The sequence below is a fragment of the Panicum hallii genome, chromosome 5 (assembly GCF_002211085.1).
Source record: "Panicum hallii strain FIL2 chromosome 5, PHallii_v3.1, whole genome shotgun sequence".
Taxonomy (NCBI): Eukaryota; Viridiplantae; Streptophyta; class Magnoliopsida; order Poales; family Poaceae; genus Panicum; species Panicum hallii.
In genome coordinates, this window is record NC_038046.1 from 4,192,612 (window position 1) to 4,214,799 (window position 22,188).

A 22,188-nucleotide genomic window follows, 5' to 3' on the forward strand; every position below is an offset into this window, starting at 1 on the left:
CTTCAGATTCTTTTCCTATATTTCTAATTTTCTATCCAAAGAATACAACAGTTGAGAACGGCCTTGTATTGATCACCGTGACGTATATCCAAAAAATGGATCTAAGCCCATTCTGGGCATCTCGAGAGGTATAACAGAGGTTCCCCAATACTACTCTACACCGGTGTCTCAAAAATTACAAGGGGAGTGGCCCCCTTTTACCTTTTTGAAGCCTAAGGTACAATCTACAAAGGTGTATAAAATGAAAGAATGGCTGAGCACGACCGCCCCAACTATCAAGTGTTATAGCACCATTGATCAAAATGATTTTGCTTCCCATGGCTGCGCATGGCTACCGCAAAATCATCTAGTGTTATAACGACGTTGATCGAAATGATTCTGCTGCCCTTGGTGACCTGAGTGGGATGCCTTCCGCGGCAGATCTAAGAGGAATCCCTTCAGCAGCATAGTCATCTTCATCCGCATGTTTTGATATTCGGACAGGTAGAGTTGGTGGGAGACCTATGATGGCAGAGTGAATCGTCATAATAGATTTGACCATTTTGCATAGTTCAAAAGATGAGTATGAAATCGTACCATCAACCAGATCTTTCGTCTTGTGAAGAAGAAACGTCCCAGAAAGGATGGTAACGAAACCGCACATCTCCGTTACAATCTGAGTTGGATTCTGACGATCCCAATCCTGCATGTAAGTAAAATGGTTGTCAATAACAATGTTGTGAATTTCTCCTATGTACATGACTAAATGATTCATGAAGCATTGCCTATCAACAGCTTAATCAGCCTACATGACAACAAAACTAGATGGTCATTCTAGGAGGACATTATTTTGTGTCAAAAACTAAAAGATCTCGCCATCAATCTGTCAGGACCATGCTAATTTGAATATTACAGTAGCACATAGTATCTGAGAACATGCATATGATGCATTCATCCATCACATCCTAATCTCTCTATTTCTCCAGCTGCCACTTACGTATTTTCATCACCCACCATTTCGGCCATCATGACCAAGTAGGAGTATCAGTGAAATCCTACCGGACAAAGAGAATTTCTGCACTCTTCTAGAATGTAAACTGATGTTAAGCGTAAAGATTATCAATCTGAGCATTTTTGTCTTTTAGGAGGGCACAGAAGCTCCTCCCAGCAATTAAAAAAATTACAAGCTTTGCCAGTTCATGTTACAACAAGCAGCAAAGTGTTTCAGCATGGTCTGCAGTATTACTGTGATGGAAGCCTCAAGGAGGGAAAAGAAACCAAGGCCCAGTATGTAATACAACAATAGAAGTACAGGAGGCATTTATAAGAAACTGTCGAAGTGTTAAAAGAATTACCAATTCTTTCTTGGCATTTATAAGAAGCTGTCGAAGTGCTAAAAGAATTACCAATTCTTTCTTTTTTTCTACCCGCCCTTGTGATTTTCTAACTTACACACAAACACAGTGATGCCACTTGAAAATGTTATGTATAAAATTTGAGAAGTAGTGCAAATAAATGGATAGGGTTTGAATAGGACAATCTAACATTGGTTCAATAAGGTGAGTCACTCAAAGAGAGGATATTCCTTTAGAATGTCTAGGTACTAACTATTAGAAGCTATTCCCTTTATATTTACATTCTGGGCAACCAGTATTTCATTGATTCATTACATGTCAAACAACTAGCAGATTAGAAAATGTAGGCTAACAAACACAACGCATTGAATATTGCCCAAAGTTCATTACCTTGAACATTATCACGCTAGCCAAAATGGTCAGCGATGTAAACATCGTATAATATATCGGTGATACAACTGCTGTATTGAAAGTGTCAAGAGCCTGCAAAAAAGGTGAAAAACTATACTTATTAAGTTTATAACAATTATGATGTTTCCTCATATAGTAGCAAAGAACAAAAGTACCAAGCCAGAATTTAATGAAAGCAGGACCAAGTGCTGAGATATGTTAATCACAATAGCATGCTACTATCCATTATGGCATATGGAAGACACTAGTAATCGTGCATGTCCTGGAGTCACAACACTAGATATCATATAGACGCACTTTAACACCAAATAAGCACATTATAGAATAAAAATGTCTGGACAAATCACAACAATTTTCTGATCTAAAACTCAAGGAAGAACGACAATAGGCAGTAGGAGATCAACAAGGCACCAAAGTACCAAACTGTACAATGAGACATGTCTGGTAAATTTGAAATATGCATCAAATCCACAAGCCATTATGGTTCATGTAAAAAGATAAAAAGATGGACACTAGCCCGCAAAACCAACTGGAGCTCTCAAGAAACATAGGCATATCCTACTCGCAAAGTGCCACTTCCATGCGAAACATAAAAAGCATGTGGCGCAAAAGTAACAACCAATGTGTATTGAATTCGCTATGCACAACTGAACCATTTCATCAAAAATAGAAAAATCGCTATTACCTTGTTCAGATAGTTCATTTGTGTTACTATACATGCAACGACAACAATAGTGAACAACCATGTTTGTGGATAAATTAGCTGGTTCATTCCGGAAAAGGTCAGTTTCAAGGCTATCCCAAGCGCTTTCACACTCATGACCTGCCAAAGACAGCACAGAGAAAAAGGAAAGAAAATTAAAACATAATTACTTAAAAGAATCATATCTATAGAACTACTGCCAAGCAAAAGTGTGAAACACATACCGACAGCGATCCTACAAGTGAACAAACACCAATATAGACCATGATGTGTGTCTGACCATATTGTGGGATAAAATAGTATATGAGCACAAAAGTTGCAGCAAGAACGATAGCAGCATAAGATAGAAAGGCTGCAAGACCCAAACTTATGACATTAGTTCTTACTGAGATAATATACCAAAGTGGTGTAACTAATATTTGATAACAACTAACTGGGTAAGAGAGGAGGGCACCTGGTTCAGTAGCAAGATCCCACACTTCTGCTACAGATTCAATTGCACGCTCCTGAGGGGCATGGAGTACAATAGTTGTTGAACCGACAACACAAAGAACACACCCAAGTATACCAAATATATGTAGCTTCTCCTTCAACATAATGTCTGCAAGAACAGCACTGTGAGAGAACCATGTTAGAATGAAGAAAGAGCAGAAGGAATTTTGGAATAATAAACAGCAAGAGGGCAGTACGAAATCTACTTCTTACCTAATGATGATGCTAAGTGCACCAAGTGGTGTGACTAGGATAGCAGGAGCAAAAGCATATGCTGCGAAGTTAGCCACTTCTCCAACAATCACTGGAAAATAAAGACTAGACATCATCAATATTACATTACTGAGCACTACAACATAAAGGCCTACTTACACAAGAGGTAGACCTACTTGTAATCATTCCAGCCCACCACAATGGTTCATACAAGTAAGAGTAACCACCAACACCTGCAATTAACCGCCAATATTAACAAAGCCCACCAGTAAGAGAAGACATTTTCTTCTAGTAAAATCATGTAACTGAACAGCATTAAAAGGGAGAGACCAAATCTTCAGAAACACTGCATGGCCTACATCTACAGCCACATATTTGCAGTCAAACAATAACCTCTCAAAAGTCAAGCCAACTGATGACCATTGTTCCACCATGTTAAGAAAAGCGCATCCCGCTCTAGTCCAACCTACACGGACTGGAGTGCATCTAGAATCTACGTGATCAGTGAATGAGAAACAGTTACTAACCAAACTGTTCAACTAGCAAGTGCATGGCATAAGGAAAATAAGCAAAAGACAATGCATCATTATGACACCATGAATATAACCTCCCATACGAGTGTTGAACCCCGCACGAGCTGAATGCTACTTGCACATGATCCACATAGATTCAGGTCAACTCCCTAGCCATCGCAATTTATTGCAACAGCCAAACTAATTTCCGGCACACACTCCCTCCCCCTAATCGTAACCCTAAACACAGATCCGGAGCACGCACCGCCGCATTCCACGGGAACGGAGATCCACGCACAATCGGAAACCCAGCCTCGAGGCCCTCTGCACGCTCACACAGCGTGTCAAAGACCAAACCAGAAGAGCAGCAGCAGACAGCTCGGCCAATAGGATCTACGAGGCAGTGCAATGTGTCGATCGATGTGAAGGAAGTCAGGAACGGAATCAACTCACCTGCGCGGACTCCGGAGGCGCCGGCCTTCTTGAGCCCCTTCTTCTTGACGATGAAGCTGGCCCCGATGAAGAAGCTGGATGAGAGCGCGAGCACCAGCCCCTTGATGTTGTCCGCGGACATCCCCTCCACCCAGCTCCCGCCCCCCGAGACCGCCGCGGAGGTGGACGCCTCCGTAGCCATATCCGCCGCCAGATCGCACCAGGCCCCAGAAGCCCTACCCTCCCGCGGGCAGCGCGCAGCCGCTAGATCGCGCGACGGCGGCGGCGGCGCATGCGAGATCCGGGGTCCGGCCGGCGCTAGCTCAACTAACTCGACAGGTTTCGGTCACCAACGGCGAGGGTCCCGCATTCGGCGGTGGTGGGGGCTGCGTGGGCGGGAAGGGGAGGAGGAATCGAGCGGGGTAGGAGACGGGGGGTCGGCGGCGGCCGCGACGCCGGCGAGGCGGAGGAGGCGAAGAGGAGGGGAGAAATGGAATGGAGTGGTGCGCGAGTCCACGCTGCGCGGATATTTCGGTGGGGACTCTGGGTGGGTGGCTAGCTAGCTAGGTGGAGTTGGCTCCGGACTCGAGGCTTGCTTGGCATCGAGGCAACGAGCGTCGGTGAATTCGCCTGGTAAACGGCAGCTAGAAATTTCACGTGCGCCGCGAGTGCGGCTAGCTCAGTTTGGGCCGGCCGGGTGATGAAACCCGAGTTTTTTTTTCTGAAAAGGATAAAAAATAATTAAATTCGAAAAAGGTGCCGATTGGCAAAATTTCGGAAAATGGGTACTCCCGCCCGATCAACGGGCGGGAGGCGTGGGGCTGGGGACCTCCCGCCCATTCAACGGGCGGGGGGTCCAAAAATTATTTCCAGACCCCTCCCGAGGGCTGTTTCTTATTCGCGAAGAGACCCCTGAGACATCCCGCCCGCCCAATGGGCGGGAGGTGCCCACCTCGCTTATTTTTTGTTATTTTTTGTTAGAATTTATGTTTTACAAACTATTTAAAATTCATATTTTTTTCAAGTATAGGATTTATTCGCCATACTCTTTTGTATACATAAATTTTAAATTTAGTTCAATTTTACGAGGAAGATTACGGTATCTAAAACTCATATGAAGATAGTTAAGCGATAACGTTTTACAACTAGAGTCCAAATATTACGATAGTACGATACATCAGGCCATTAAAAATAAATTATGTGTATTTGTAACCCAGGCTGCACTACTTCTCCGTCATGGACCTTTCTGCATCGCCATGCGGTTCGTACGTGGGTCCCGCTCGATCACGCGTGGAATTTTTTAGAATTAATTAGCAGAGGAAATATAGATAAAGTAATCGGAAAGCAGCCTGGGTTAGCAGGACGCACAGGCTGTTCCAGTACGGACCCACGTGTCATTGAGTATACCGCACTCCACAGCCCAGTGATTACTCGTTGGAGACCGGGCCAATTCCTCCGTTCCCGCGGCCCCTCAGCGAACCACGTGGCTGGTGCCTAACTTATATAGAACCTCCCGCCCGCCCAACGGGCGGGATGCCTCTCCGCAGTCTATGGGCAGACCTCCCCCGTTGGGCGGGCGGGATGCCCCAGCGCCCGCGTCAGGAGTCTCTTCGTGAATAAGAAAAAATTTTTATTCGTGAAGAGGCCGTCGGGAGGGGCCTAGAAATAATTTTGGGACCTCCCGCTCGTTGATGGACGGGAGGTCCCCAGCCCCACGCCTCCTGCCCGTTGATAGAGCGGGAGGTACCCATTTTCCGAAATTTTGCCAATCGACACCCTTTTTCGAATTTAATTATTTTTTATTCCTTTTTCAAAAAAACTCGATGAAACCCGAGTTCCAGTCTGGGCCAAATCTGCTCATGTCTACTCTGCGATCTGACAGACATGCCTCGTCTTTCCGCAAGTTGTATAGGACTCGAGCTGAAGTATGGTTTTAAGGCCACAAGTTCTTTCGTCCGCGACGAATACGATCTATTTAGAAGTTTGCTGTTGGTCAGCCCATTGAGCTCCTAAAGCCCATGAGCGCTTATCAAGATGTACGTAAGCATGGCCCAAACGGTGGGAAATAAACGATACGATCTGTTTGTTCCTGGGCCAGTGGGCCTCTAAAAAAGAAGTAGTTCCTGGGCGGCCACGTATAGCTTGCATTCTAATCCTCCCAGCCAGTTCCTTTTTATGCTCTCAGCAGATTAATTGAATCCTGCCCATAAAGATTTTTAAGAAAAAATAGGAGGGGATTGATCCCGTACTTATTATATACTATATTAAAAAAATAAAAAGTTACAAGAGCTGTTTACTCATTTACAAAAAAGTGAAGCCATTGCAAATTCAGAACAGGAACTATATATACAGTTTCAATACTTGAAACCCTTCTTGCATTGAAGATAAGATTATTTCTGGCGGTCCAGATGCTCCAGCTCATCAAGATGACGATTTCCGTAGAGAAAAGGAGCATGGCAGACCTTGCTTGAAAGATTCTAGCACTTGGAAAGGGTGAGGGTGTATCTGACCATCTAGCCTGCGTCTGCGCCAACATTCCAAGATCCATAAAGATTTGCCAGGCAAAGAGACTGATCTTCAAAGGTAGTAGTGTTTAACACGATTGCATCCACCGTGCTTGCATCATCCTAGTACATATTATTTTACATTAGACAGTGTTTTGTACAATCTTCCAAATGTTATCGCGGGACTTGTTTTTGCCTCTCCCATCAAGCAGCGTGCAAGGTTGACACGCCTAAACTGGTCAGTACGAAAAGATTCCGGACCTGCTCCGCCAGTACGTTGCGACTAGAGGGCACGGCGACACGACGCCGACAGGTGAACCACGCAGCTTGTAACAACAAATGGCTACGAGCGTTGAGCGCCGGCTAGCACGATGCCGGCGCACGGTACACACACGTACGTGCTTGGGAATTTTCAACAAATTAAATGGCTACGGGCGCCAGCTAGTACTTCAAAATCAAGCTGCACGCAGACTAGCTACCATCCGTGTGTCGTCGCGCGCGACATTCCGCGCGGTACCCGTGCGCAATTAAAGAGAACCAGTGGACATGGACGCTACGGCGACACGAGAGCAGGTGGAGAGGAAACAGAAGATTGCTCGATCGATCGAGAGATAATAAATAGTAAGTGTCTGGACCGTGACCATTTGCACGAGGAATGTATGCAAGCGAGCTGCGCGCGCTCCATCATACCCATCCCGATCGATCGACCCATCACAGCTTGCTGGAGACGGCGAGGTACTTGGTGTGCCGGCCGTGCGCGACCACCTCGCCGGTGGCCTTCCTCCTGACCTCCACCGTCACGCACCCCGTCGTCGCGCCGATGCCCAGGACCCTCGCGTCGATCTCGATCTCCTCCTGCACCCGCCCACAGGCCGGGGACCACGGCGTGCATTATTGTTAATAAACAGTTTTGATTGATGGATGGATCAAATCGACCAGGCACTGTCAATATAATTAAGGTGTGGATCTTCATTATCCTCACGCACGTTTGCACGGGCCGCGTTCAGGTACGAGATGGTGATCTCCAGGGACACCCCCGTCGCCGGCGAGCCGCCGGCGAAGAACACGGCCGACCCGACCAGGTCCACCAGAGACGCCAAGGCCCCTCCATGCATGCGCTTGCTCGCGTCCTTGGTTCGGATTGGGCATATGAAGGCATCATGTCAAATGTAATGCGGATCGGAGGCGCATTAATCATACAATGTTTGTCTAGACAGACAATAAACTTTCTAGCTACTAGCCAACTAAAATCATTAATCTATCAATGTCTAGGCCCAATCATTGTTGGAAAAAAGTCTTGATGTAAGGTTGAAATTTGGAAGCCAAATATGGACAATGAAGTCAAATAAGTCCAGCATGGGCCATACATATTGTCATATAACTCTTTTATAATGTACTACCAGCTAAAATTTCACATGGGATATATATAATGTCGCTGTCGTCGTCCTCTGGGGATTAGTTAATAAATATACTAGTACAGCCGCAGTGCTGAATTGAAACCGACGCTCTTAAAACCTCAACGATCCTATTAAAAATGCAGAGTACCCAGAGATTCTTTCCCGTATAATTGAAGTTTCCGATCCCGTGCATGTAGACAATTGCAGGGACTAAAATTTAGTCACCGTCATATCAAATGTTTGGTTACTAATCAGAAGTATTAAATATAGACTAATTATCAAACTAATTGCACAGATGGAGGCTAATTTGCGAGACGAATGTATTAAGTCTAATTAGTTCATAATTTGCCAATATGGTGCTACAGTAAATACGTGCTAATGATGGATTGATTAAGTTTAATAGATTCGTCTCGTGAATTAGCCTCCATCTGTACAATTAATTTTATAATTAGTTTATATTTAATATTTCTAATTAGTAATCAAACATTCAATATGATAGGAACTAAAGTTTCGTCCCTAGAACCAAACAACCCTTGATAGGTGAGTAGTGTTTCTATGGATCTCTCCTGGTATGAAAGCATTCAGCTAATAAGCTAACACGGTACTCCCTCTCCATGATGGAGTATCGTTCAGATATATAAGCCCTCTAGCTGGTTCAGGTCTTAAGCTTGAAGTTGCCTGTTGCAACTCTTTCTCCTCTTGAGCTATGTAACTACGTTACATTCTTGGGAAAAATATTGTTTTGACATATAAGCCTTATATTTATAGAAAAAATATTATTTCTATTGTTACTATTATTATCTTCATATCACCACCATCATAGCCGTCATCTTTATTACTGTTACTACTAAAAGTGGCACTAGTGATCATGTAGTCCGTGTAAAATTAAGGTATGAATGCCGGTGGTAGTGAAGCTAGGTGCTGCGCTTGTTTTGTTTTCCCCGAAGCACTAAGCATATATCGTTGTGAAATTCCTATATATATATAAGGTCAATGTAAAGTTATTTATTGGAATCTGAAATGGTGGAGGAGGAACCCTCAACTCCTCAGGTAGCTTCACTTTAAAGAGACTTCACCACCGCAACGTGCCAAGTCATGCAGTAAATAAAGTCTCTCCTCAACCAAGAGACACTCAGCAGGCTTTATAGTAACAGGGACCCCCTATATACTTACCGTAAGGCGCGGCGGCACCGTGAAAGAGCAGACCATGGCGCGGCCGGGCTCGATGGCGTCGACGCGGAGGCCGGCGACGGTGAAGACGTCGAACAGCTTGCTGGCGACGCCCGGTTCCAGCTGCCACTCCGTCGTCATCGCCCCCAGCTCGACCTCGCCGTCTTTGCTCCGGTGGGCTTCCTGCTGCTCGGGCATGCTCCGGCCTCTATATGTGTGGAATAGCTAGGCTGACGATGCCGATTGTGTAAAGGTGAAGCGTGGCTAGTAGCACACATATAGAGAGAGAGGCTAGGGTATGCTCACCAGGAACTAGAGCCTAACGTGGGCCACGCTGGCTTATTCGCGAATCACGACCTGGTTCTGCCGCCTGCGTGAGCTTATTGGGCTTCCGGCAGACTTGGTGCTACCTAATATACGGCACCTAATAATTTCGTTGATACTCCTTCAGTTTTTAATAATAGATCGTTTTCATTTTTACAGATATATAATTTTTATTATCTATCTAGATATAGCGTACATCTAAACATATAATAAAAAATATATATCTACTAGAAATTTAAAATAATATATAATTTGGAACGGAGGGAAAACGTAATTCAATTGATACCTGATAGCTACGTAATGTGTATAGTTGCATTTATGTATCTTTTTATTTATCTAAAATACATTGTCTTTAAGTTTAACCTTCGATGCTAGCCATGCATACATATATATCCTTCACCGTACTCTTAAGCAGCGATGTCGGGCAAACCGCCGAAGATATTGAAGGAGCCCACGCCAAGACTCGACATGGCGTCAACCTCTCCGCCTTCGCACGATGGAGCCGCGGCAACACAGGAAGACGAGACCACGCCGCAGTGTCGGCATGGTCAAACCTAACCCTAACCTACCTAATCCAAGCCTAGTAGAGTAGGGTATGTACACCAGCCACCAATTCCGCAGGTCCACACCACCTCCAGCGCTGACGAGAGCCGCCTCCGACGGAGAGGACCCGGCGGATTTGGCGCCGGAATGGAAATCACCCTCGGCTCGCCCTTTTTACTGTAGAGAGGGGAAAGGAGTTGCGAGGAAGAAGACGAGTTGCTTTTTGTTGTTCATCAGATAGGCCGGCCTTGTTAGAAAACTGCTGCAGGGGTTGGGCCGATCCCGGATCCGGCCCAGAAATGATTTCGCGCCCGGGCTTCGCATCGCCACGGCTCATGGGAGAAAAATCCGCGAGTCGGAGCACAAAGAGGTAATTACGCGGCAATCCTCAGCTTTTGTTGCCCGCCGCCTCCGCCGCCGGCAATCCGGCCGGAAGCTTCCGCGCCGCCACCGTCTCGGTCCTCCCATCCTGCCCAACTCATTGGCGATCGGAGCGAGCGATGTATCCGCTCCCGGAGCCTCCAAGATGCCCCCAGCACTCCCGGATATACTGCGGTCTCGAGGCCTTAATAGCCTCGCTCCCGGGCAGCCATGATGGGAGCAGCCGAGAAGAGTTCCGCGGCGGAGCAACGGGAGCAACAGCACCAGCATGCCCATATCGATGTACTGCAACATTGGGGCGGGTGACGACCAGGCCTCCCCCCAAGGCAGCCTAGCACTAGCAGACACGGGTATGCATTCTTCTCTTGCTACTGTGCTAGGTGGATCAGATCCGTGCATTTCGGAAATCGGAAATGCGAATGCTAGTTAACTGTGTGCATTGCTGAATGTTGACTCGGGGCACAGTACATGATACTAGATGATAGGAAATTGTTTCTGCCCTGTAGTGCTTAGAGAACATAGAGTCTTTTCAGGTAATTCATGCACGGCTGAATTCAGGAACATGGAGGACCTTTTTTTTTTGCGGGCATGAACATGGAGTCCTTTACTAAGTTGAAAATAGCTGCAAACTTTGCTGGTACCTCCCAATAGTTAAATGTTACATTGGCCATCCTACGTGTGCTCTTGTGATCTTTATAGGGGAATGCATTGAAGCAAACATGACCCAACAATACGATACATCAGAAAGGCCAGTTTTGTGTTTTGATTGCGGGCTAAAATCAGTTATTTACATCAAGGAATACATTAAATTCCCATTCTCGGAGATTCAATCTGCAACTTCTGATTTGAGTACTTGCTGGGTGAGGGTGGTTTTGGGCATGTGTACAAGGGCCAGCTGAACAATGGTGAGCTCATTGCAGCCAAGCTGCGCAAGGAAGCAAGCTTAGAGGCTATGCCGAGTTCGTTACTGATGTGCAAGTACTCAGCTTTGCCCGGCACCGAAATATTGTTGGACTGCTTGGCTATTGCTGCCAAGAGACCTATAACATCTTGGTGTATGAGCACATATGCAACAATTCCCTGGAGTAGCACTTATTTGGTGCGTTGTTCAGTTGATATGCATATTCAATACATACTGAGAAGATGGTGCAGATTAATTAGTTTGCTATTGTTACTTGGTGAAACAGATCAGTCCGCAAGCTTACTAGAGTGGCACAAGAGGCATGCAATTGCCATAGGTATAGCAAAAGGCCTGCGCTTCCTACATGAGGAGTGCCGCGCTGGTCCAATCATTCATCTGGATTTGCAACCAAGCAATGTACTGTTGACACATGACTTTGTACCTATGGTAAGCTGGAGAGTCTAGAACCCCCTACTTTCTAATACTGTCTAACACGTAAAGATGCAAAGGCCTTCTGCATTCTGATGGTATATGTTTTATCTTTCACAGCTTGGGGACTTTGGTTTTGCAAAATGCAAGGCTTGCAATGATTCCACAAAGACAATGATTCTGGGGCAATCAGGGTCTGCACAATACCAAATTCTTTCAACGTTATTGGCTCATCATTCAATTTTATTATGAGCTGTTCTTCTGACAAAGTAAGCATTTTTTTGTCATGTCCATCAGATACTGGGCGCCTGAGTATGCTCAATATGGCATAGCTTCTGTCAAAACAGATGTTTTTGCCTTTGGGATTCTTCTTTTCCAGCTGATATCCGGTCGCAAGGTGCTTGATGAACACAATGGACGGTGCACACATATATTGCAATGGGTATTCCTTCTAAAGAATTATGCTTACTGTTTTGTCAATACACTTACAAGGTTACAAACACATCAGTACCAACTGGAATTTGTTTTCAGGCGGAGCCGTTGATTAAGACCCTCGCACTTAATGAACTGGTAGATGACCGCATCAAAGATACATATGATGCTTATGGGTTGTATCATCTAGCCAGAGCTGCCTATCTTTGTGTCAGGGCAAATCCAGAGCAACGTCCTTCTATGGGAGAGGTTGGTTTGGTAAACTCAACACATGTAATAGCAATAATAAGTTTATAATCACCGTATCTCTTTCTCTCTTTGTGGACAGGTTGTCCGTCTTATCGAGGTAGAAAATGAGCACATCAAACGTTTCAAAAAATATAAAAAATGAACACATCCGGGATGTCTTGACATTTCATCCCTCATTTTACAACTGATGTTGTAATCAAAGGCGAATCAAGTGTTGTGAGCTCACTATTGAAGCTCAAGACAGAATTCCCATTATAGATGGTGGAATCATTGCACTTCTTTGCATCTTTCCCCTCCCTCCCTTCTCGTGGAACTCTTCAATTTGCTTAGTCCATATGATGGTGTGTATTTGAGAATGACTAGTTCATTTTTAGTTTTTCCTTAGTTTTTAATGAAATGCCATATTATGGAGGGGGTTATGCACCAGTGTTTTTTGGCTTTAGCTTTTATACGACGCACCTATACGGCTATTGATGAATTTCTGAGTTCGGGATGTGAGATCTGTGAACGAACCCTACTGTCATTGGACCTTTACATAATGCCATTTATGTTCCCTCTCAACAGGCTGACAGAAGAAGACGCCTAATCTTCTTCCTTTTTTCTTTTTTACGAACCAGAGACGCTCGTAATCTGCGCAAAAGAAAAGCTGGGCTCTGTTTATTTGAATGCTTAGTGCTGCTGCTACTCTATTGCCTTTTGACCGATTTACTTGTATATGAGCATTTGAGCACATGTTGCAAATGTCTTGGTTCCTTTGAGGCTTGGGTGAGCTAGCTAGCAGCGACCCTCATCCCAAAAGCATATGGTACGGTCTCAAAGAGCAAATTCTTCGCCTTGCGAGTGCATGGCAGCATGGGTGCTTTATGCAATATAACCGTATGTTTTATTCTGAACGGATAAGAAGCATGTCTGTCATGCCAAATAATGCAGGCATGCAGCTGATTCTGGGTCATCAATGACCTCATTCACATGGTATGAATGTATGATATATCACAGGTAAGTTCAGATTATTCCAGAAAGAAGGGTACTAATTAACAAGAACCCCTGACTGGAGAAAGGTCCGAACCAAAATGACGAAACGGGTGAGACGCACAATGAAGATATGTTTAGCGATTCTTCCAGAGCTGAATACGCATTGCCTCGCATGAGACTGACGAGTTCCAGACTTCACAATGCATGTCGCCTTGGGGATCTTCCGCTCAGATTTTAACTGTCGTTGGTCTAGTGAAAAATCAAGCTCGATTCAAGCCCAATGCACATTTGCCTTCCAAAATAACTGAAAGATTTGAGCACCTTACCAATCCTGCGCTGCTAGTGTATTTGAACAAAATTCAAATGATATTTTGAAATCTCGCCAAACTTCGTCAAACGTTCTCTTTTTTTTGAAAATTTCGGCAAATTTGTTTCCTTACTCCGGTATAGAGAGGCTTTGGTTGTGGACTCGGCCACTTGGGGGAGAAACCTGCATAGAATTAGCCGCCAAGGTGCTGCTCTCCTTGCCCCTGCGAGAAAGGAAGTGTCACCACTTTTGGAGGAATCATTTTTCTAGGAATCAAAGTGTCACTGCATATTCAGTAATCAGTAGAACGAGTTCGCAAACGGTTTGTCCTCCGCTTGCGGAAATCTAATGCCCTCGGCTTTCTCGCTGCCACCGCCGGCGCTGCCGCCCAGGCGCCCGCCGCGCGCCGCGACAACCGCAAGCTTCCGCGATTCGCCGCCTCCGCCTCGGTACCGCCACCAATGGCGATGGGAGCCGACCATATATTCCGCCCTGGCGCCTTCGAGATGCCCCCCGCGCCGGCGGCAGGGATCGAATGTACGCTGCAATCTCCCGAATATACTACGCGGCGCGTAGGCGTCTCGAGGCCTTCATAACCGCGCTCCCGGGCGGCCACGATGGCTGCGGCGGCAGCAGGAGGGGCTCACATCGGCAGAAGCGGCGGCGGCGGTGGAGGAGTCCTTTCAGCACCCCGCTCGGCTCGCCCATGTCGATGTCCTCCATCATCGGCGCGGGGGACGACCAGCCCACCCCCGCGTCGTCGGGGGCGGCCTACGCCACCCCTCAAGGCGGGGCCATGACGCCTTCCAAGGCCCTGTCGTCGCCGCTGCCGCCGCCGCAGATGGTAGTGGTGGCGCTGGATGCCACGCGGGACCACCGGGATGACGAGATCAGGACGGCGCTCAGGGGGTTGGTCGACCGAGGCGACATACTCCGCGCCGGGGACTCGCTGCTCGTGCTCGGCGTACTCTACTCCATCACCCATCCGAGTAAGGATGCCCACCCCCTTAGATATTGCCCCTACTTTTACTACTTGACACATACCAATCTAGTCTTAGTTTAGATACATGTAATTTACAAAATAAAAATGCGATAGTGATAGTTGATTTGCCCCATCCAAGTGTTCCTTTGCCCTTTTGGAATTTGCCCGTTCTGCATTGAAAAAAAAAATGTCATCAAAAAGTTATAGCGGAGATAAATAGGAAACTCTGTATTTGTAAAATGAGACTGCAAGCATGCATGGCTGCTAGACGATAGCGTGGCATGGCTGTGCTGCCTGTGCGGTGGGTTGTCTATTGTCTTTTGGTTCTTCTGTTCACGATTTTCAGCTCTGATAGATAATTGATAATGCTGTTCATTGGCATTCAGTCGAGGAAAACACTGTGGCTTTGAGAATCGCCAATGAAATAGGAGTATATTTTTTTCTTGGAGGAAAATTGAATACAGTAGTCTACATGACATAAGACATGCTTCACTTATGGTATCGTCACATGATGCAATGAAGGCAACAATCTATGAAATAAATAAAAGAAAGTAACAAAAAATGTGTGCTTGTTTAACAAAATTCTGAAATCCATGTTGCATTTCAGAACATATAGTTTCATATGAGCATATGGACATTGTTACATTCACTATTTCTCATTTCAAGCTTAGAATCCTAGTACATTGAATGTACACCAGTGTTGCTTTTCAGAAAAACGTACAGCAGTATGATAGCCTTTCTGCTTTTCTAGAGTGATCTAACAAGGAATTTCAATGATTGAATAACTGTCATGGGCTATCCCCAAATGGGAATTTAGTGTGTCCTTCGTGGTATGTACATTTGTTGAGAAGAAAAAAATATACTTTAAATTTGCAATAGTAAGCCAATGCTCTCTTTGAATACTACAGATACACTAAAATAAATATTGTTTGACTGGAAAACTAATCATTTTATTTATTCTTTGTGTGTTTAGTGGGCTACCAAGCCAAACCATGTACTGAATCTTTTTCGGGGACAAGCGACAGATACCTAGGTGATCAGGTGGCGAAAATAGCTGAAATCTACAAAAATAAGCTTCACCAACTTGCAGAGGCGTTCCGCAAAGTTGGGGTAAAATACCTTTAGCTATCTATTCCATACAGAGATATGATTCTTCAATAGGAAATATAAACATGCCTATTTTTTTCCCTAGTCCCCATGCAATCACTTTTCTGTTTGAAATCTGAATAACAAAGTGATTTACTAGTTACACTAGCATCCTTGAAATACTTGTTACATTCTGAAACTCGAAATTTTGTATCAGATTACTGTGACCCTCAAGGTAACCCCTGGAGCACCTGCAAAGATTGTCATTATACATGAAGTAAATTCCAGCAAAGCTGCTTGGGTTGTCCTAGATAGGTTTGTGCATCATTTCTTATTCAAACTCTCTATGACATTCTACCCTGAACGAAAGTTTTAGTGCGCACATCTTATGGGTACTTGAGGTAATATTGAATTTAGAATAAATTTTACAGGCACTTCAGGAGAGATTTCAGGCACTTAGAAAAGCACATAGTTTGCAAAGTTGCGGCATTTCAGGATCACTTACAAGTGCAGACCTTGAAGCCAATATGGTCGAACCCATCAAGCAAAAGCACAGCTGAAGTGAAGGACCTGCAACGTTTCGCGGTCACTATAGACCTGAGTTCTGAGACACCAAGTGCTACTCACAGAGTGCCAAACATGTCATCGCCTGTAAGCTACTTTGCCTCTCTAAGCAACCATGGTATCCACGAGACCTCCAGCATGGATGCATGCAGTATGCCATACTTCAGTGGCATGTCTCTCACAATCGATGATACCCAATCACTGTCTAATGGTAAGCTAAGGTTTCTTCACTAAACCATAACCAATTTTTTTTACAGCAGACAATGCAGATAGAAGACAAAACTACCGGCAGTCCTTGTGGTCATGGCAACTAATGCACGTGGAAATCATGATTTATTTAATATTTTCTTAATATTAAAAAGAATAACTGCAGTTTGCTGGCAGCTACCATTTATTTGATGTTATATGGCCATGTATTATACCATATGCAGTGATACGGTGTGTGGTCTTGTGATCCTTCCAGGAAAATATGAAGAACAAATGACCGCCCAATATGATTCATCGGAGAGGCCGGTTTTGTGTATTGGCTGTGGTCTAAAATCAGTTCTTTACATAAAGGAATCCATGAAATTTCCGTTCTCAGAGATTCAAGCTGCAACATCGGACTTCTCAAATGAGAATTTGCTGGGCGAGGGTGGATTTGGACATGTGTACAAGGGCCAGCTCAAGGATGGTCAGGCCATTGCAGCCAAGGTGCGCAAAGAAGCAAGCACACAGGGCTATACAGAGTTCTTCTCGGAGGTGCAAGTTCTCAGTTTTGCCCGGCACCGGAATATCGTCATGTTGCTTGGTTACTGCTGTAAAGAAAGTTACAACATCTTGGTGTACGAGTATATATGCAACAATTCCCTTGAGTGGCATTTATTTGGTATGTGTTCAGTTGATACACTTAAAAGGAATTCATATTGTGATGTTGGCATGCTGACTTCTGCTCTTATTACTTGGTGGAAACAGACAAGTCGGCAAGCTTACTAGAGTGGCACAAGAGGCATGCTATTGCTATCGGTATTGCAAAAGGGCTGCGGTTTCTACATGAGGAGTGTCGTGCGGGTCCAATCATTCATCGGGATTTGCGCCCCAGCAATGTACTGTTGACACATGACTTTGTTCCAATGGTAAGATGGAATAGGTTACTTACCGGCACATGTGGAGATGCAAACGTCTTCTGCATTCTTATTATAGAAGTTATGCCTTTCACAGCTTGGCGACTTTGGTCTTGCAAAATGGAAGGCTGCCAGTGATTCCATCGAGACAAGGATTCTGGGTCAATCAGGGTCTGGACAAACTCTAATTTCGGCGCAGTTATCAACTAGTTCTTCCATTCTATGATACCCTGTTTTTCTGACATTGCCAGTGATTTCTTATCATGTCCATCAGATACTTGGCGCCTGAGTATGCTCAATATGGCATGGTTTCTGTCAGAACAGATGTCTACGCCTTTGGGATTGTTCTTTTCCAGCTGATATCTGGTCGAAAGGTGCTTGATGAATATGAAGGGCAGAGCACACATATACTGCAATGGGTACTCTTCTTAGTGAATTCTGCTTATACTTCAGTTTGCGTGCTTACAGTACATCTGCACAATTCAATTTCCAAGACCTTAAAATTTTTCAGGCGGAGCCATTGGTTGTGAACCTTGCAGCTCACGAACTAATTGATGAGCGCATCAAAGATACATATGATGCATATGGGTTGTATCAGCTAGCCAGAGCTGCATATCTTTGTGTCAGGGCAAACCCAGAGCAGCGGCCTTCGATGGGAGAGGTGAGTTTTTCTGATATTATTCTAAAATCTCGATTGATACTAGCTTAGAATGCTACTGCAAGTTCACTTTTGTCTCTGGGCAAGCAGGTTGTTAGCCTTATTGAGACAGAAAATGAGCATATCAGGGATCTGTCACGACAATTCATCCCACATTTCATGAAGTGATCTAGCAGTAGAAGGTGATTTTGTGGCGTGAGCTGACTGCTGAAGTATATGTCCCGCATTGCCACCAGGATTAAGTAAACTCAAATCGATATTCACATTCTCCTTGGTGACATTGTAACACTTTCTGGCTTCTCGCTCTCGTTTGCCTCTTCCATTTCTCCACCCTTATTTTGTTTGCTTCTTCCACCAATATAACTGTGTGTACCTGGGGAATTACTGCGCCCCTTTTTGTTTCTCCTTTCTTATCTCTGTAAATGAAATGTCATCTTCACGGAGTGTTGTCCTTTCGTGTACTGTCACTGGGTACCTTTTCTAGCTGCTGAAGAATTGGGGACTTCAGGATGTGAAAGATGAGTGAGCTGGGTTGTGTGGTGACCTTTTCGTTGAGCTGCCTTGTCAACTAGGTTGATAGAGTACACTGATTCATGACACTGCTCAGCTCTTCAACATGTATTAGCAGATCGAGTGATGCTTATGACTCAGAATGCAATATTTTTGCTGCATGTAAGCTACAGAGTTCAAGGGCCGAAAATTTTCCTGATTATCTACATTGAATCATCCTGGCACTTTTTTATGACCTCAATTTATCGAGTTTCTACCAAAATTGAGCTGATGAAAGTTATGGGGTCCTCCAATCATGCTTAAAAGCAACGAATAGGCATGTGGGTTGCTATCTGCCGTCCTTTTCCCCGCCCCTGCAAGTTGGCAATGGAACCATCATTCTGTTGAGAGGAAAGCCTGAGAATTCTTGACCATCATTAGCCGGCCAAACTGTTCCGGCGATTTGGGTTTGGAGGGGATCAGATGCTTTCTGACTGGAAAAGAAAGCATGCTTTGCGCATACCGCCATTGAAGAACCTGTAAAGCATAGTAGCGGTCTCAGTCTATGTACAAGAAAAGGGGCTTGTCTTCACTACTGGGAAACCTTGCAAAACTGAATTTTATTGGTTGTGTGAAGTTGAAGCTGAGTTCAGTTAAACTATTTTCAGGCGTGGAATCTAAAGAACAAAGATGAGTAAGGCTCATGCTTTGCCAGAGCTTTAGTGCTTACAAGGAATCACTCTTTTTCCCTGAAAGAAAAACAATTATAAAGAATCCTGCTAAGGTTGAACATAGAAGGTAACTGTGACACACCTGAACCTCTGTTTTTTTTTTAACAAAAAGAAGAACCTCTGATTTTTTTTAACAAAAAGAAGTCGACAAACAAGTGCAGTCAGTGGGTCTGAAACGCATCTAGCTAATATCAAACCTGTCATCTGGGATCAAACAAAAATTGCTGACAGCGCAAGTCTCTGATCACCCTGTTCTTGATAATTGACATGTCCTGGGGTAAAATGCTACCTTTTGATGGCATGTGTCGTATAATAGATAATTGACCAAGATGTTCTGGAGTAATGCAGTCAGTATCCTTCCATTTAATTGCTGTTGTATCGCTCTTGAGAGAATGAATGAGTTATATTATCCATCTGTAAACTGGACGTGTTTTGTAAGGAAATCAGCTAGACACGGTTGACGGCTAGGGCGTCCAAACAAGTCAAATCGCTGGATGACGCCGGAAGATAAACCATCCCGCCGCTGGTTACGATAAAGATAAGAGAGAACCGCTGGTTCGGAATGCAGGTAATTAGTAAGCAACATATGGGAACAGGCCGTGTGTTTCCTGGTTATTATCTCAGGCTTTCTTAGAAGATTCTACCAACTACTACTCAGTACTCACTAAGTTCTAAGAAGAAAACGGAGGCAGCAACTATATACGGCGCCCTTAGGCCGTGTGCATCTCGCAATGCAGAAACCGAAAGTTTCTCCCATTATTATCTAAAAAAAATACGGGCAGCTTTTATAGTTTACAGATTGATAGTCCAGCCAATAATTCTTGCCCCTTGAGCAATACATACTCAAAGACTGCACCTTTTTTCTCTATTTTTTTTTATTTTTCAAACGAACAAAGACCGCGAGGGGAGGCATGCTGGCGTCTCATCTCGCATGAAAAGATGTCATGCAATTTGCTTCACTAATTTACTGTTTTTCTGCGATGCTGGTGATCTTATTTTTTATCATCAGCACGTTGGCTTTGTACGTTCTTGCCTGTCCAGCCTTTTTGAGATCGAGCTGCTGCCTGCTAGTGAAAGCCAATCTAGGCTAGGTTTGTGGCTAGGTTCATGCATAGCCAGTGCAGAAGACAAGTGCGCTGGCAGTAGCATGTAAACTTTTTGTGATCCCATTTCGCGGCTGTGTTTCGATCCGGAGGTATCAGCGCAATACATAATGGACTCGGCTTGTCAGTGAAATTACTTTCTTTTAAATTTTTTATTCTCTTCAGTCCTCTCCCTAACGTCGCCTTTAACACCGACTAATCAGGCAATAATATGCTTTTTGCTGTTAGTTGGAAATGTTATCCTGTAAATGATCAAAACGACGAGCATTTGCAACCAAAATCCGACCTGTTTAAATAAGTTTTTCTGACAATCTTTTTGGAATAGTTCTGATTGGCAAGGACATGCTGACCAATTAGTTGAGGCAGTGGCCAGTGAGTGGCGAGTGACAGTGGCCACTAGGGAGCAGGATAGAACTGCCGGTGTCTTTTTGGATCAAGCGATCAATCAATCAACCCAAGGTATGATTGGCCTCATGCAGTCTGGTCTCCGTTCATTGAATTTAGACGGCTCTTCGGATGGCCTCCGCTTTAGGTTTTCTGGACATTTTAGCTGTATAATTACAGGTGCGTGTTTTGAAGAATTACGTAACAGTGATAACGATGATACCGAGCTCGAACAAGATAAGAGGTAGGGAGAGAAACATCAGATGGGACGTTTTAAGGAGCAAACTCTAGTTACCCTGTAAAAAATGTTTACGAGGCATACGTGTTGAGATTCTATAAAAATAAAAATAGTGACAGGGATGATACTTGTGTGATGAGGATATGGCCGATAAAAAGGTCAAACGAAACATTTCAAAGAATAGCCCTACATTACCTTGCAAATTTGAAACATACATCTGGTAACAAGGATATCATGTGTCAATTTAAATGTCATGATGAGAAAAGAGGCATATAATATGTGAGTATCAAAGTTTTTAACGCTAGCTTAGAAAGATTGCAGTCTGGTCGCAGTTCATTGAATTTAGACGGCTCTTCGGATGGCCTCCGCTTTAGGTTATCTGGACATTTTGGCTGTACAATTACAGGTGTGTGTTTTGAAGAATTACGTAACAGAGATAACGATGACACGAGCTCGATCAGGATAAAGGGTAGGATAAGGGCTAGGGAGAGAAACATCAGATGGGACGTTTTGAGGAGCAGGCTCTAGCTGCCCTGTAAAAATAAGGGGTTTACAAGATTCTATAAAAATAACCTTCAAAATAATGACAGAGATGATGCATGTGTGATCAGGATATGCCCGATAAAAAGGTCAAACTAATCGTTCTACACAGAATAGCCCTACATTACCTTGCAAATTTGAAACATACTGCATCTGATAACAAGGACATCATGTGTCAATTTAAATGGCGTGATGGGAAAAGAGGCATATAATATATGAGTATCAAAGTTTTTGATGCTAGATTAGAAACATAGTGGTAATTCGAGGCTCAATTGGGATATACAGGTTAAACATTTAATACCATAAAAATAGTCCATTGAAGGCGCCGTGAAGTAAAAACGAAATATCAAATTGTTCGTATCAGCTATCTACGATTTCAGATGCTCCGGCTGTCATCACAGAAACACAAACCAGTCCAGCCCATACACGGCCCGGCCCTTCGCCATTTCGAGCCTGGGCCCCAAGCCCGCCCCCTTGGAAACCAACGGCAAGCCCGCGGAGCAACCGAGCGAGCCCTTCCAGACGTTTCCTTCCTTCCGGCTGCGGCGGCGGGAGACGGGACCGGACCGCGCGCTCCTCACGTTTTCCCGTCCCCGCATCCGGA

At 44.5% G+C, this 22,188-nt stretch overlaps 3 protein-coding genes and 1 pseudogene across 4 annotated transcripts; 2 read left to right on the plus strand and 2 right to left on the minus strand.

Annotated features, from left to right (window-relative positions):
* Positions 1-43: 43 nt before the first annotated feature.
* Positions 44-4,660, minus strand: LOC112893066 (probable magnesium transporter NIPA4). The gene is made up of 9 exons (XM_025960223.1): positions 4,119-4,660; positions 3,330-3,386; positions 3,154-3,244; positions 2,903-3,063; positions 2,673-2,800; positions 2,431-2,568; positions 1,725-1,817; positions 577-682; positions 44-501 (listed from the first exon to the last, which is right to left on the minus strand). The coding sequence occupies exons 1-9, from the start codon at positions 4,297-4,299 to the stop codon at positions 353-355; spliced, it is 1,104 nt and encodes a 367-aa protein (XP_025816008.1). The 5' UTR covers positions 4,300-4,660; the 3' UTR covers positions 44-352.
* Positions 4,661-7,175: 2,515 nt separating this feature from the next.
* LOC112894800 lies at positions 7,176-9,532 on the minus strand. Its single transcript, XM_025962614.1, has 3 exons — positions 9,172-9,532; positions 7,588-7,731; positions 7,176-7,456 (listed from the first exon to the last, which is right to left on the minus strand). Exons 1-3 carry the CDS (start codon positions 9,364-9,366, stop codon positions 7,313-7,315), a joined length of 483 nt encoding a protein of 160 aa, XP_025818399.1. The 5' UTR covers positions 9,367-9,532; the 3' UTR covers positions 7,176-7,312.
* A 269-nt stretch (positions 9,533-9,801) lies between these two features.
* Positions 9,802-12,853, plus strand: LOC112895986 (annotated as a pseudogene).
* A 948-nt stretch (positions 12,854-13,801) lies between these two features.
* Positions 13,802-18,775, plus strand: LOC112895987 (probable serine/threonine-protein kinase At1g01540). Of its 2 annotated transcripts, none has more exons than XR_003229310.1 (10): positions 13,802-14,695; positions 15,662-15,798; positions 15,992-16,089; positions 16,206-16,549; positions 16,802-17,206; positions 17,293-17,453; positions 17,539-17,612; positions 17,716-17,860; positions 17,936-18,102; positions 18,190-18,210. XR_003229310.1 is itself a non-coding variant. In XM_025964021.1 (10 exons), exons 1-10 carry the CDS (start codon positions 14,242-14,244, stop codon positions 18,265-18,267), a joined length of 2,046 nt encoding a protein of 681 aa, XP_025819806.1. In that variant the 5' UTR covers positions 13,805-14,241; the 3' UTR covers positions 18,268-18,775. The 2 variants fall into 2 exon arrangements, 1 of the variants encoding a protein (XP_025819806.1); XM_025964021.1 differs by having other exon boundaries at positions 13,805-14,695; positions 17,953-18,102; positions 18,190-18,775.
* Positions 18,776-22,188: the final 3,413 nt, after the last annotated feature.

Bases quoted from the DNA above. Each gene is read 5' to 3' on its own strand.
- LOC112893066 (XM_025960223.1), bottom strand. From the start codon at position 4,299: ATGGCTACGGAGGCGTCCACCTCCGCGGCGGTCTCGGGGGGCGGGAGC. The intron at 1,818-2,430 runs GTAATAGCGATT...CCTTTTTTGCAG, and splicing joins AAATGAACTATCTGAACAAG to GCTCTTGACACTTTCAATAC. The intron at 502-576 runs GTACGATTTCAT...CTGCCATCATAG, and splicing joins GACGAAAGATCTGGTTGATG to GTCTCCCACCAACTCTACCT.
- LOC112894800 (XM_025962614.1), bottom strand. From the start codon at position 9,366: ATGCCCGAGCAGCAGGAAGCCCACCGGAGCAAAGACGGCGAGGTCGAG. The intron at 7,732-9,171 runs GTAAGTATATAG...ATCCGAACCAAG, and splicing joins CGGTGCCGCCGCGCCTTACG to GACGCGAGCAAGCGCATGCA. The intron at 7,457-7,587 runs GTGCGTGAGGAT...GGGCGGGTGCAG, and splicing joins TGAACGCGGCCCGTGCAAAC to GAGGAGATCGAGATCGACGC.
- LOC112895987 (XM_025964021.1), top strand. From the start codon at position 14,242: ATGTACGCTGCAATCTCCCGAATATACTACGCGGCGCGTAGGCGTCTC. The intron at 16,550-16,801 runs GTAAGCTAAGGT...TGATCCTTCCAG, and splicing joins TACCCAATCACTGTCTAATG to GAAAATATGAAGAACAAATG. The intron at 17,207-17,292 runs GTATGTGTTCAG...TGGTGGAAACAG, and splicing joins CCTTGAGTGGCATTTATTTG to ACAAGTCGGCAAGCTTACTA.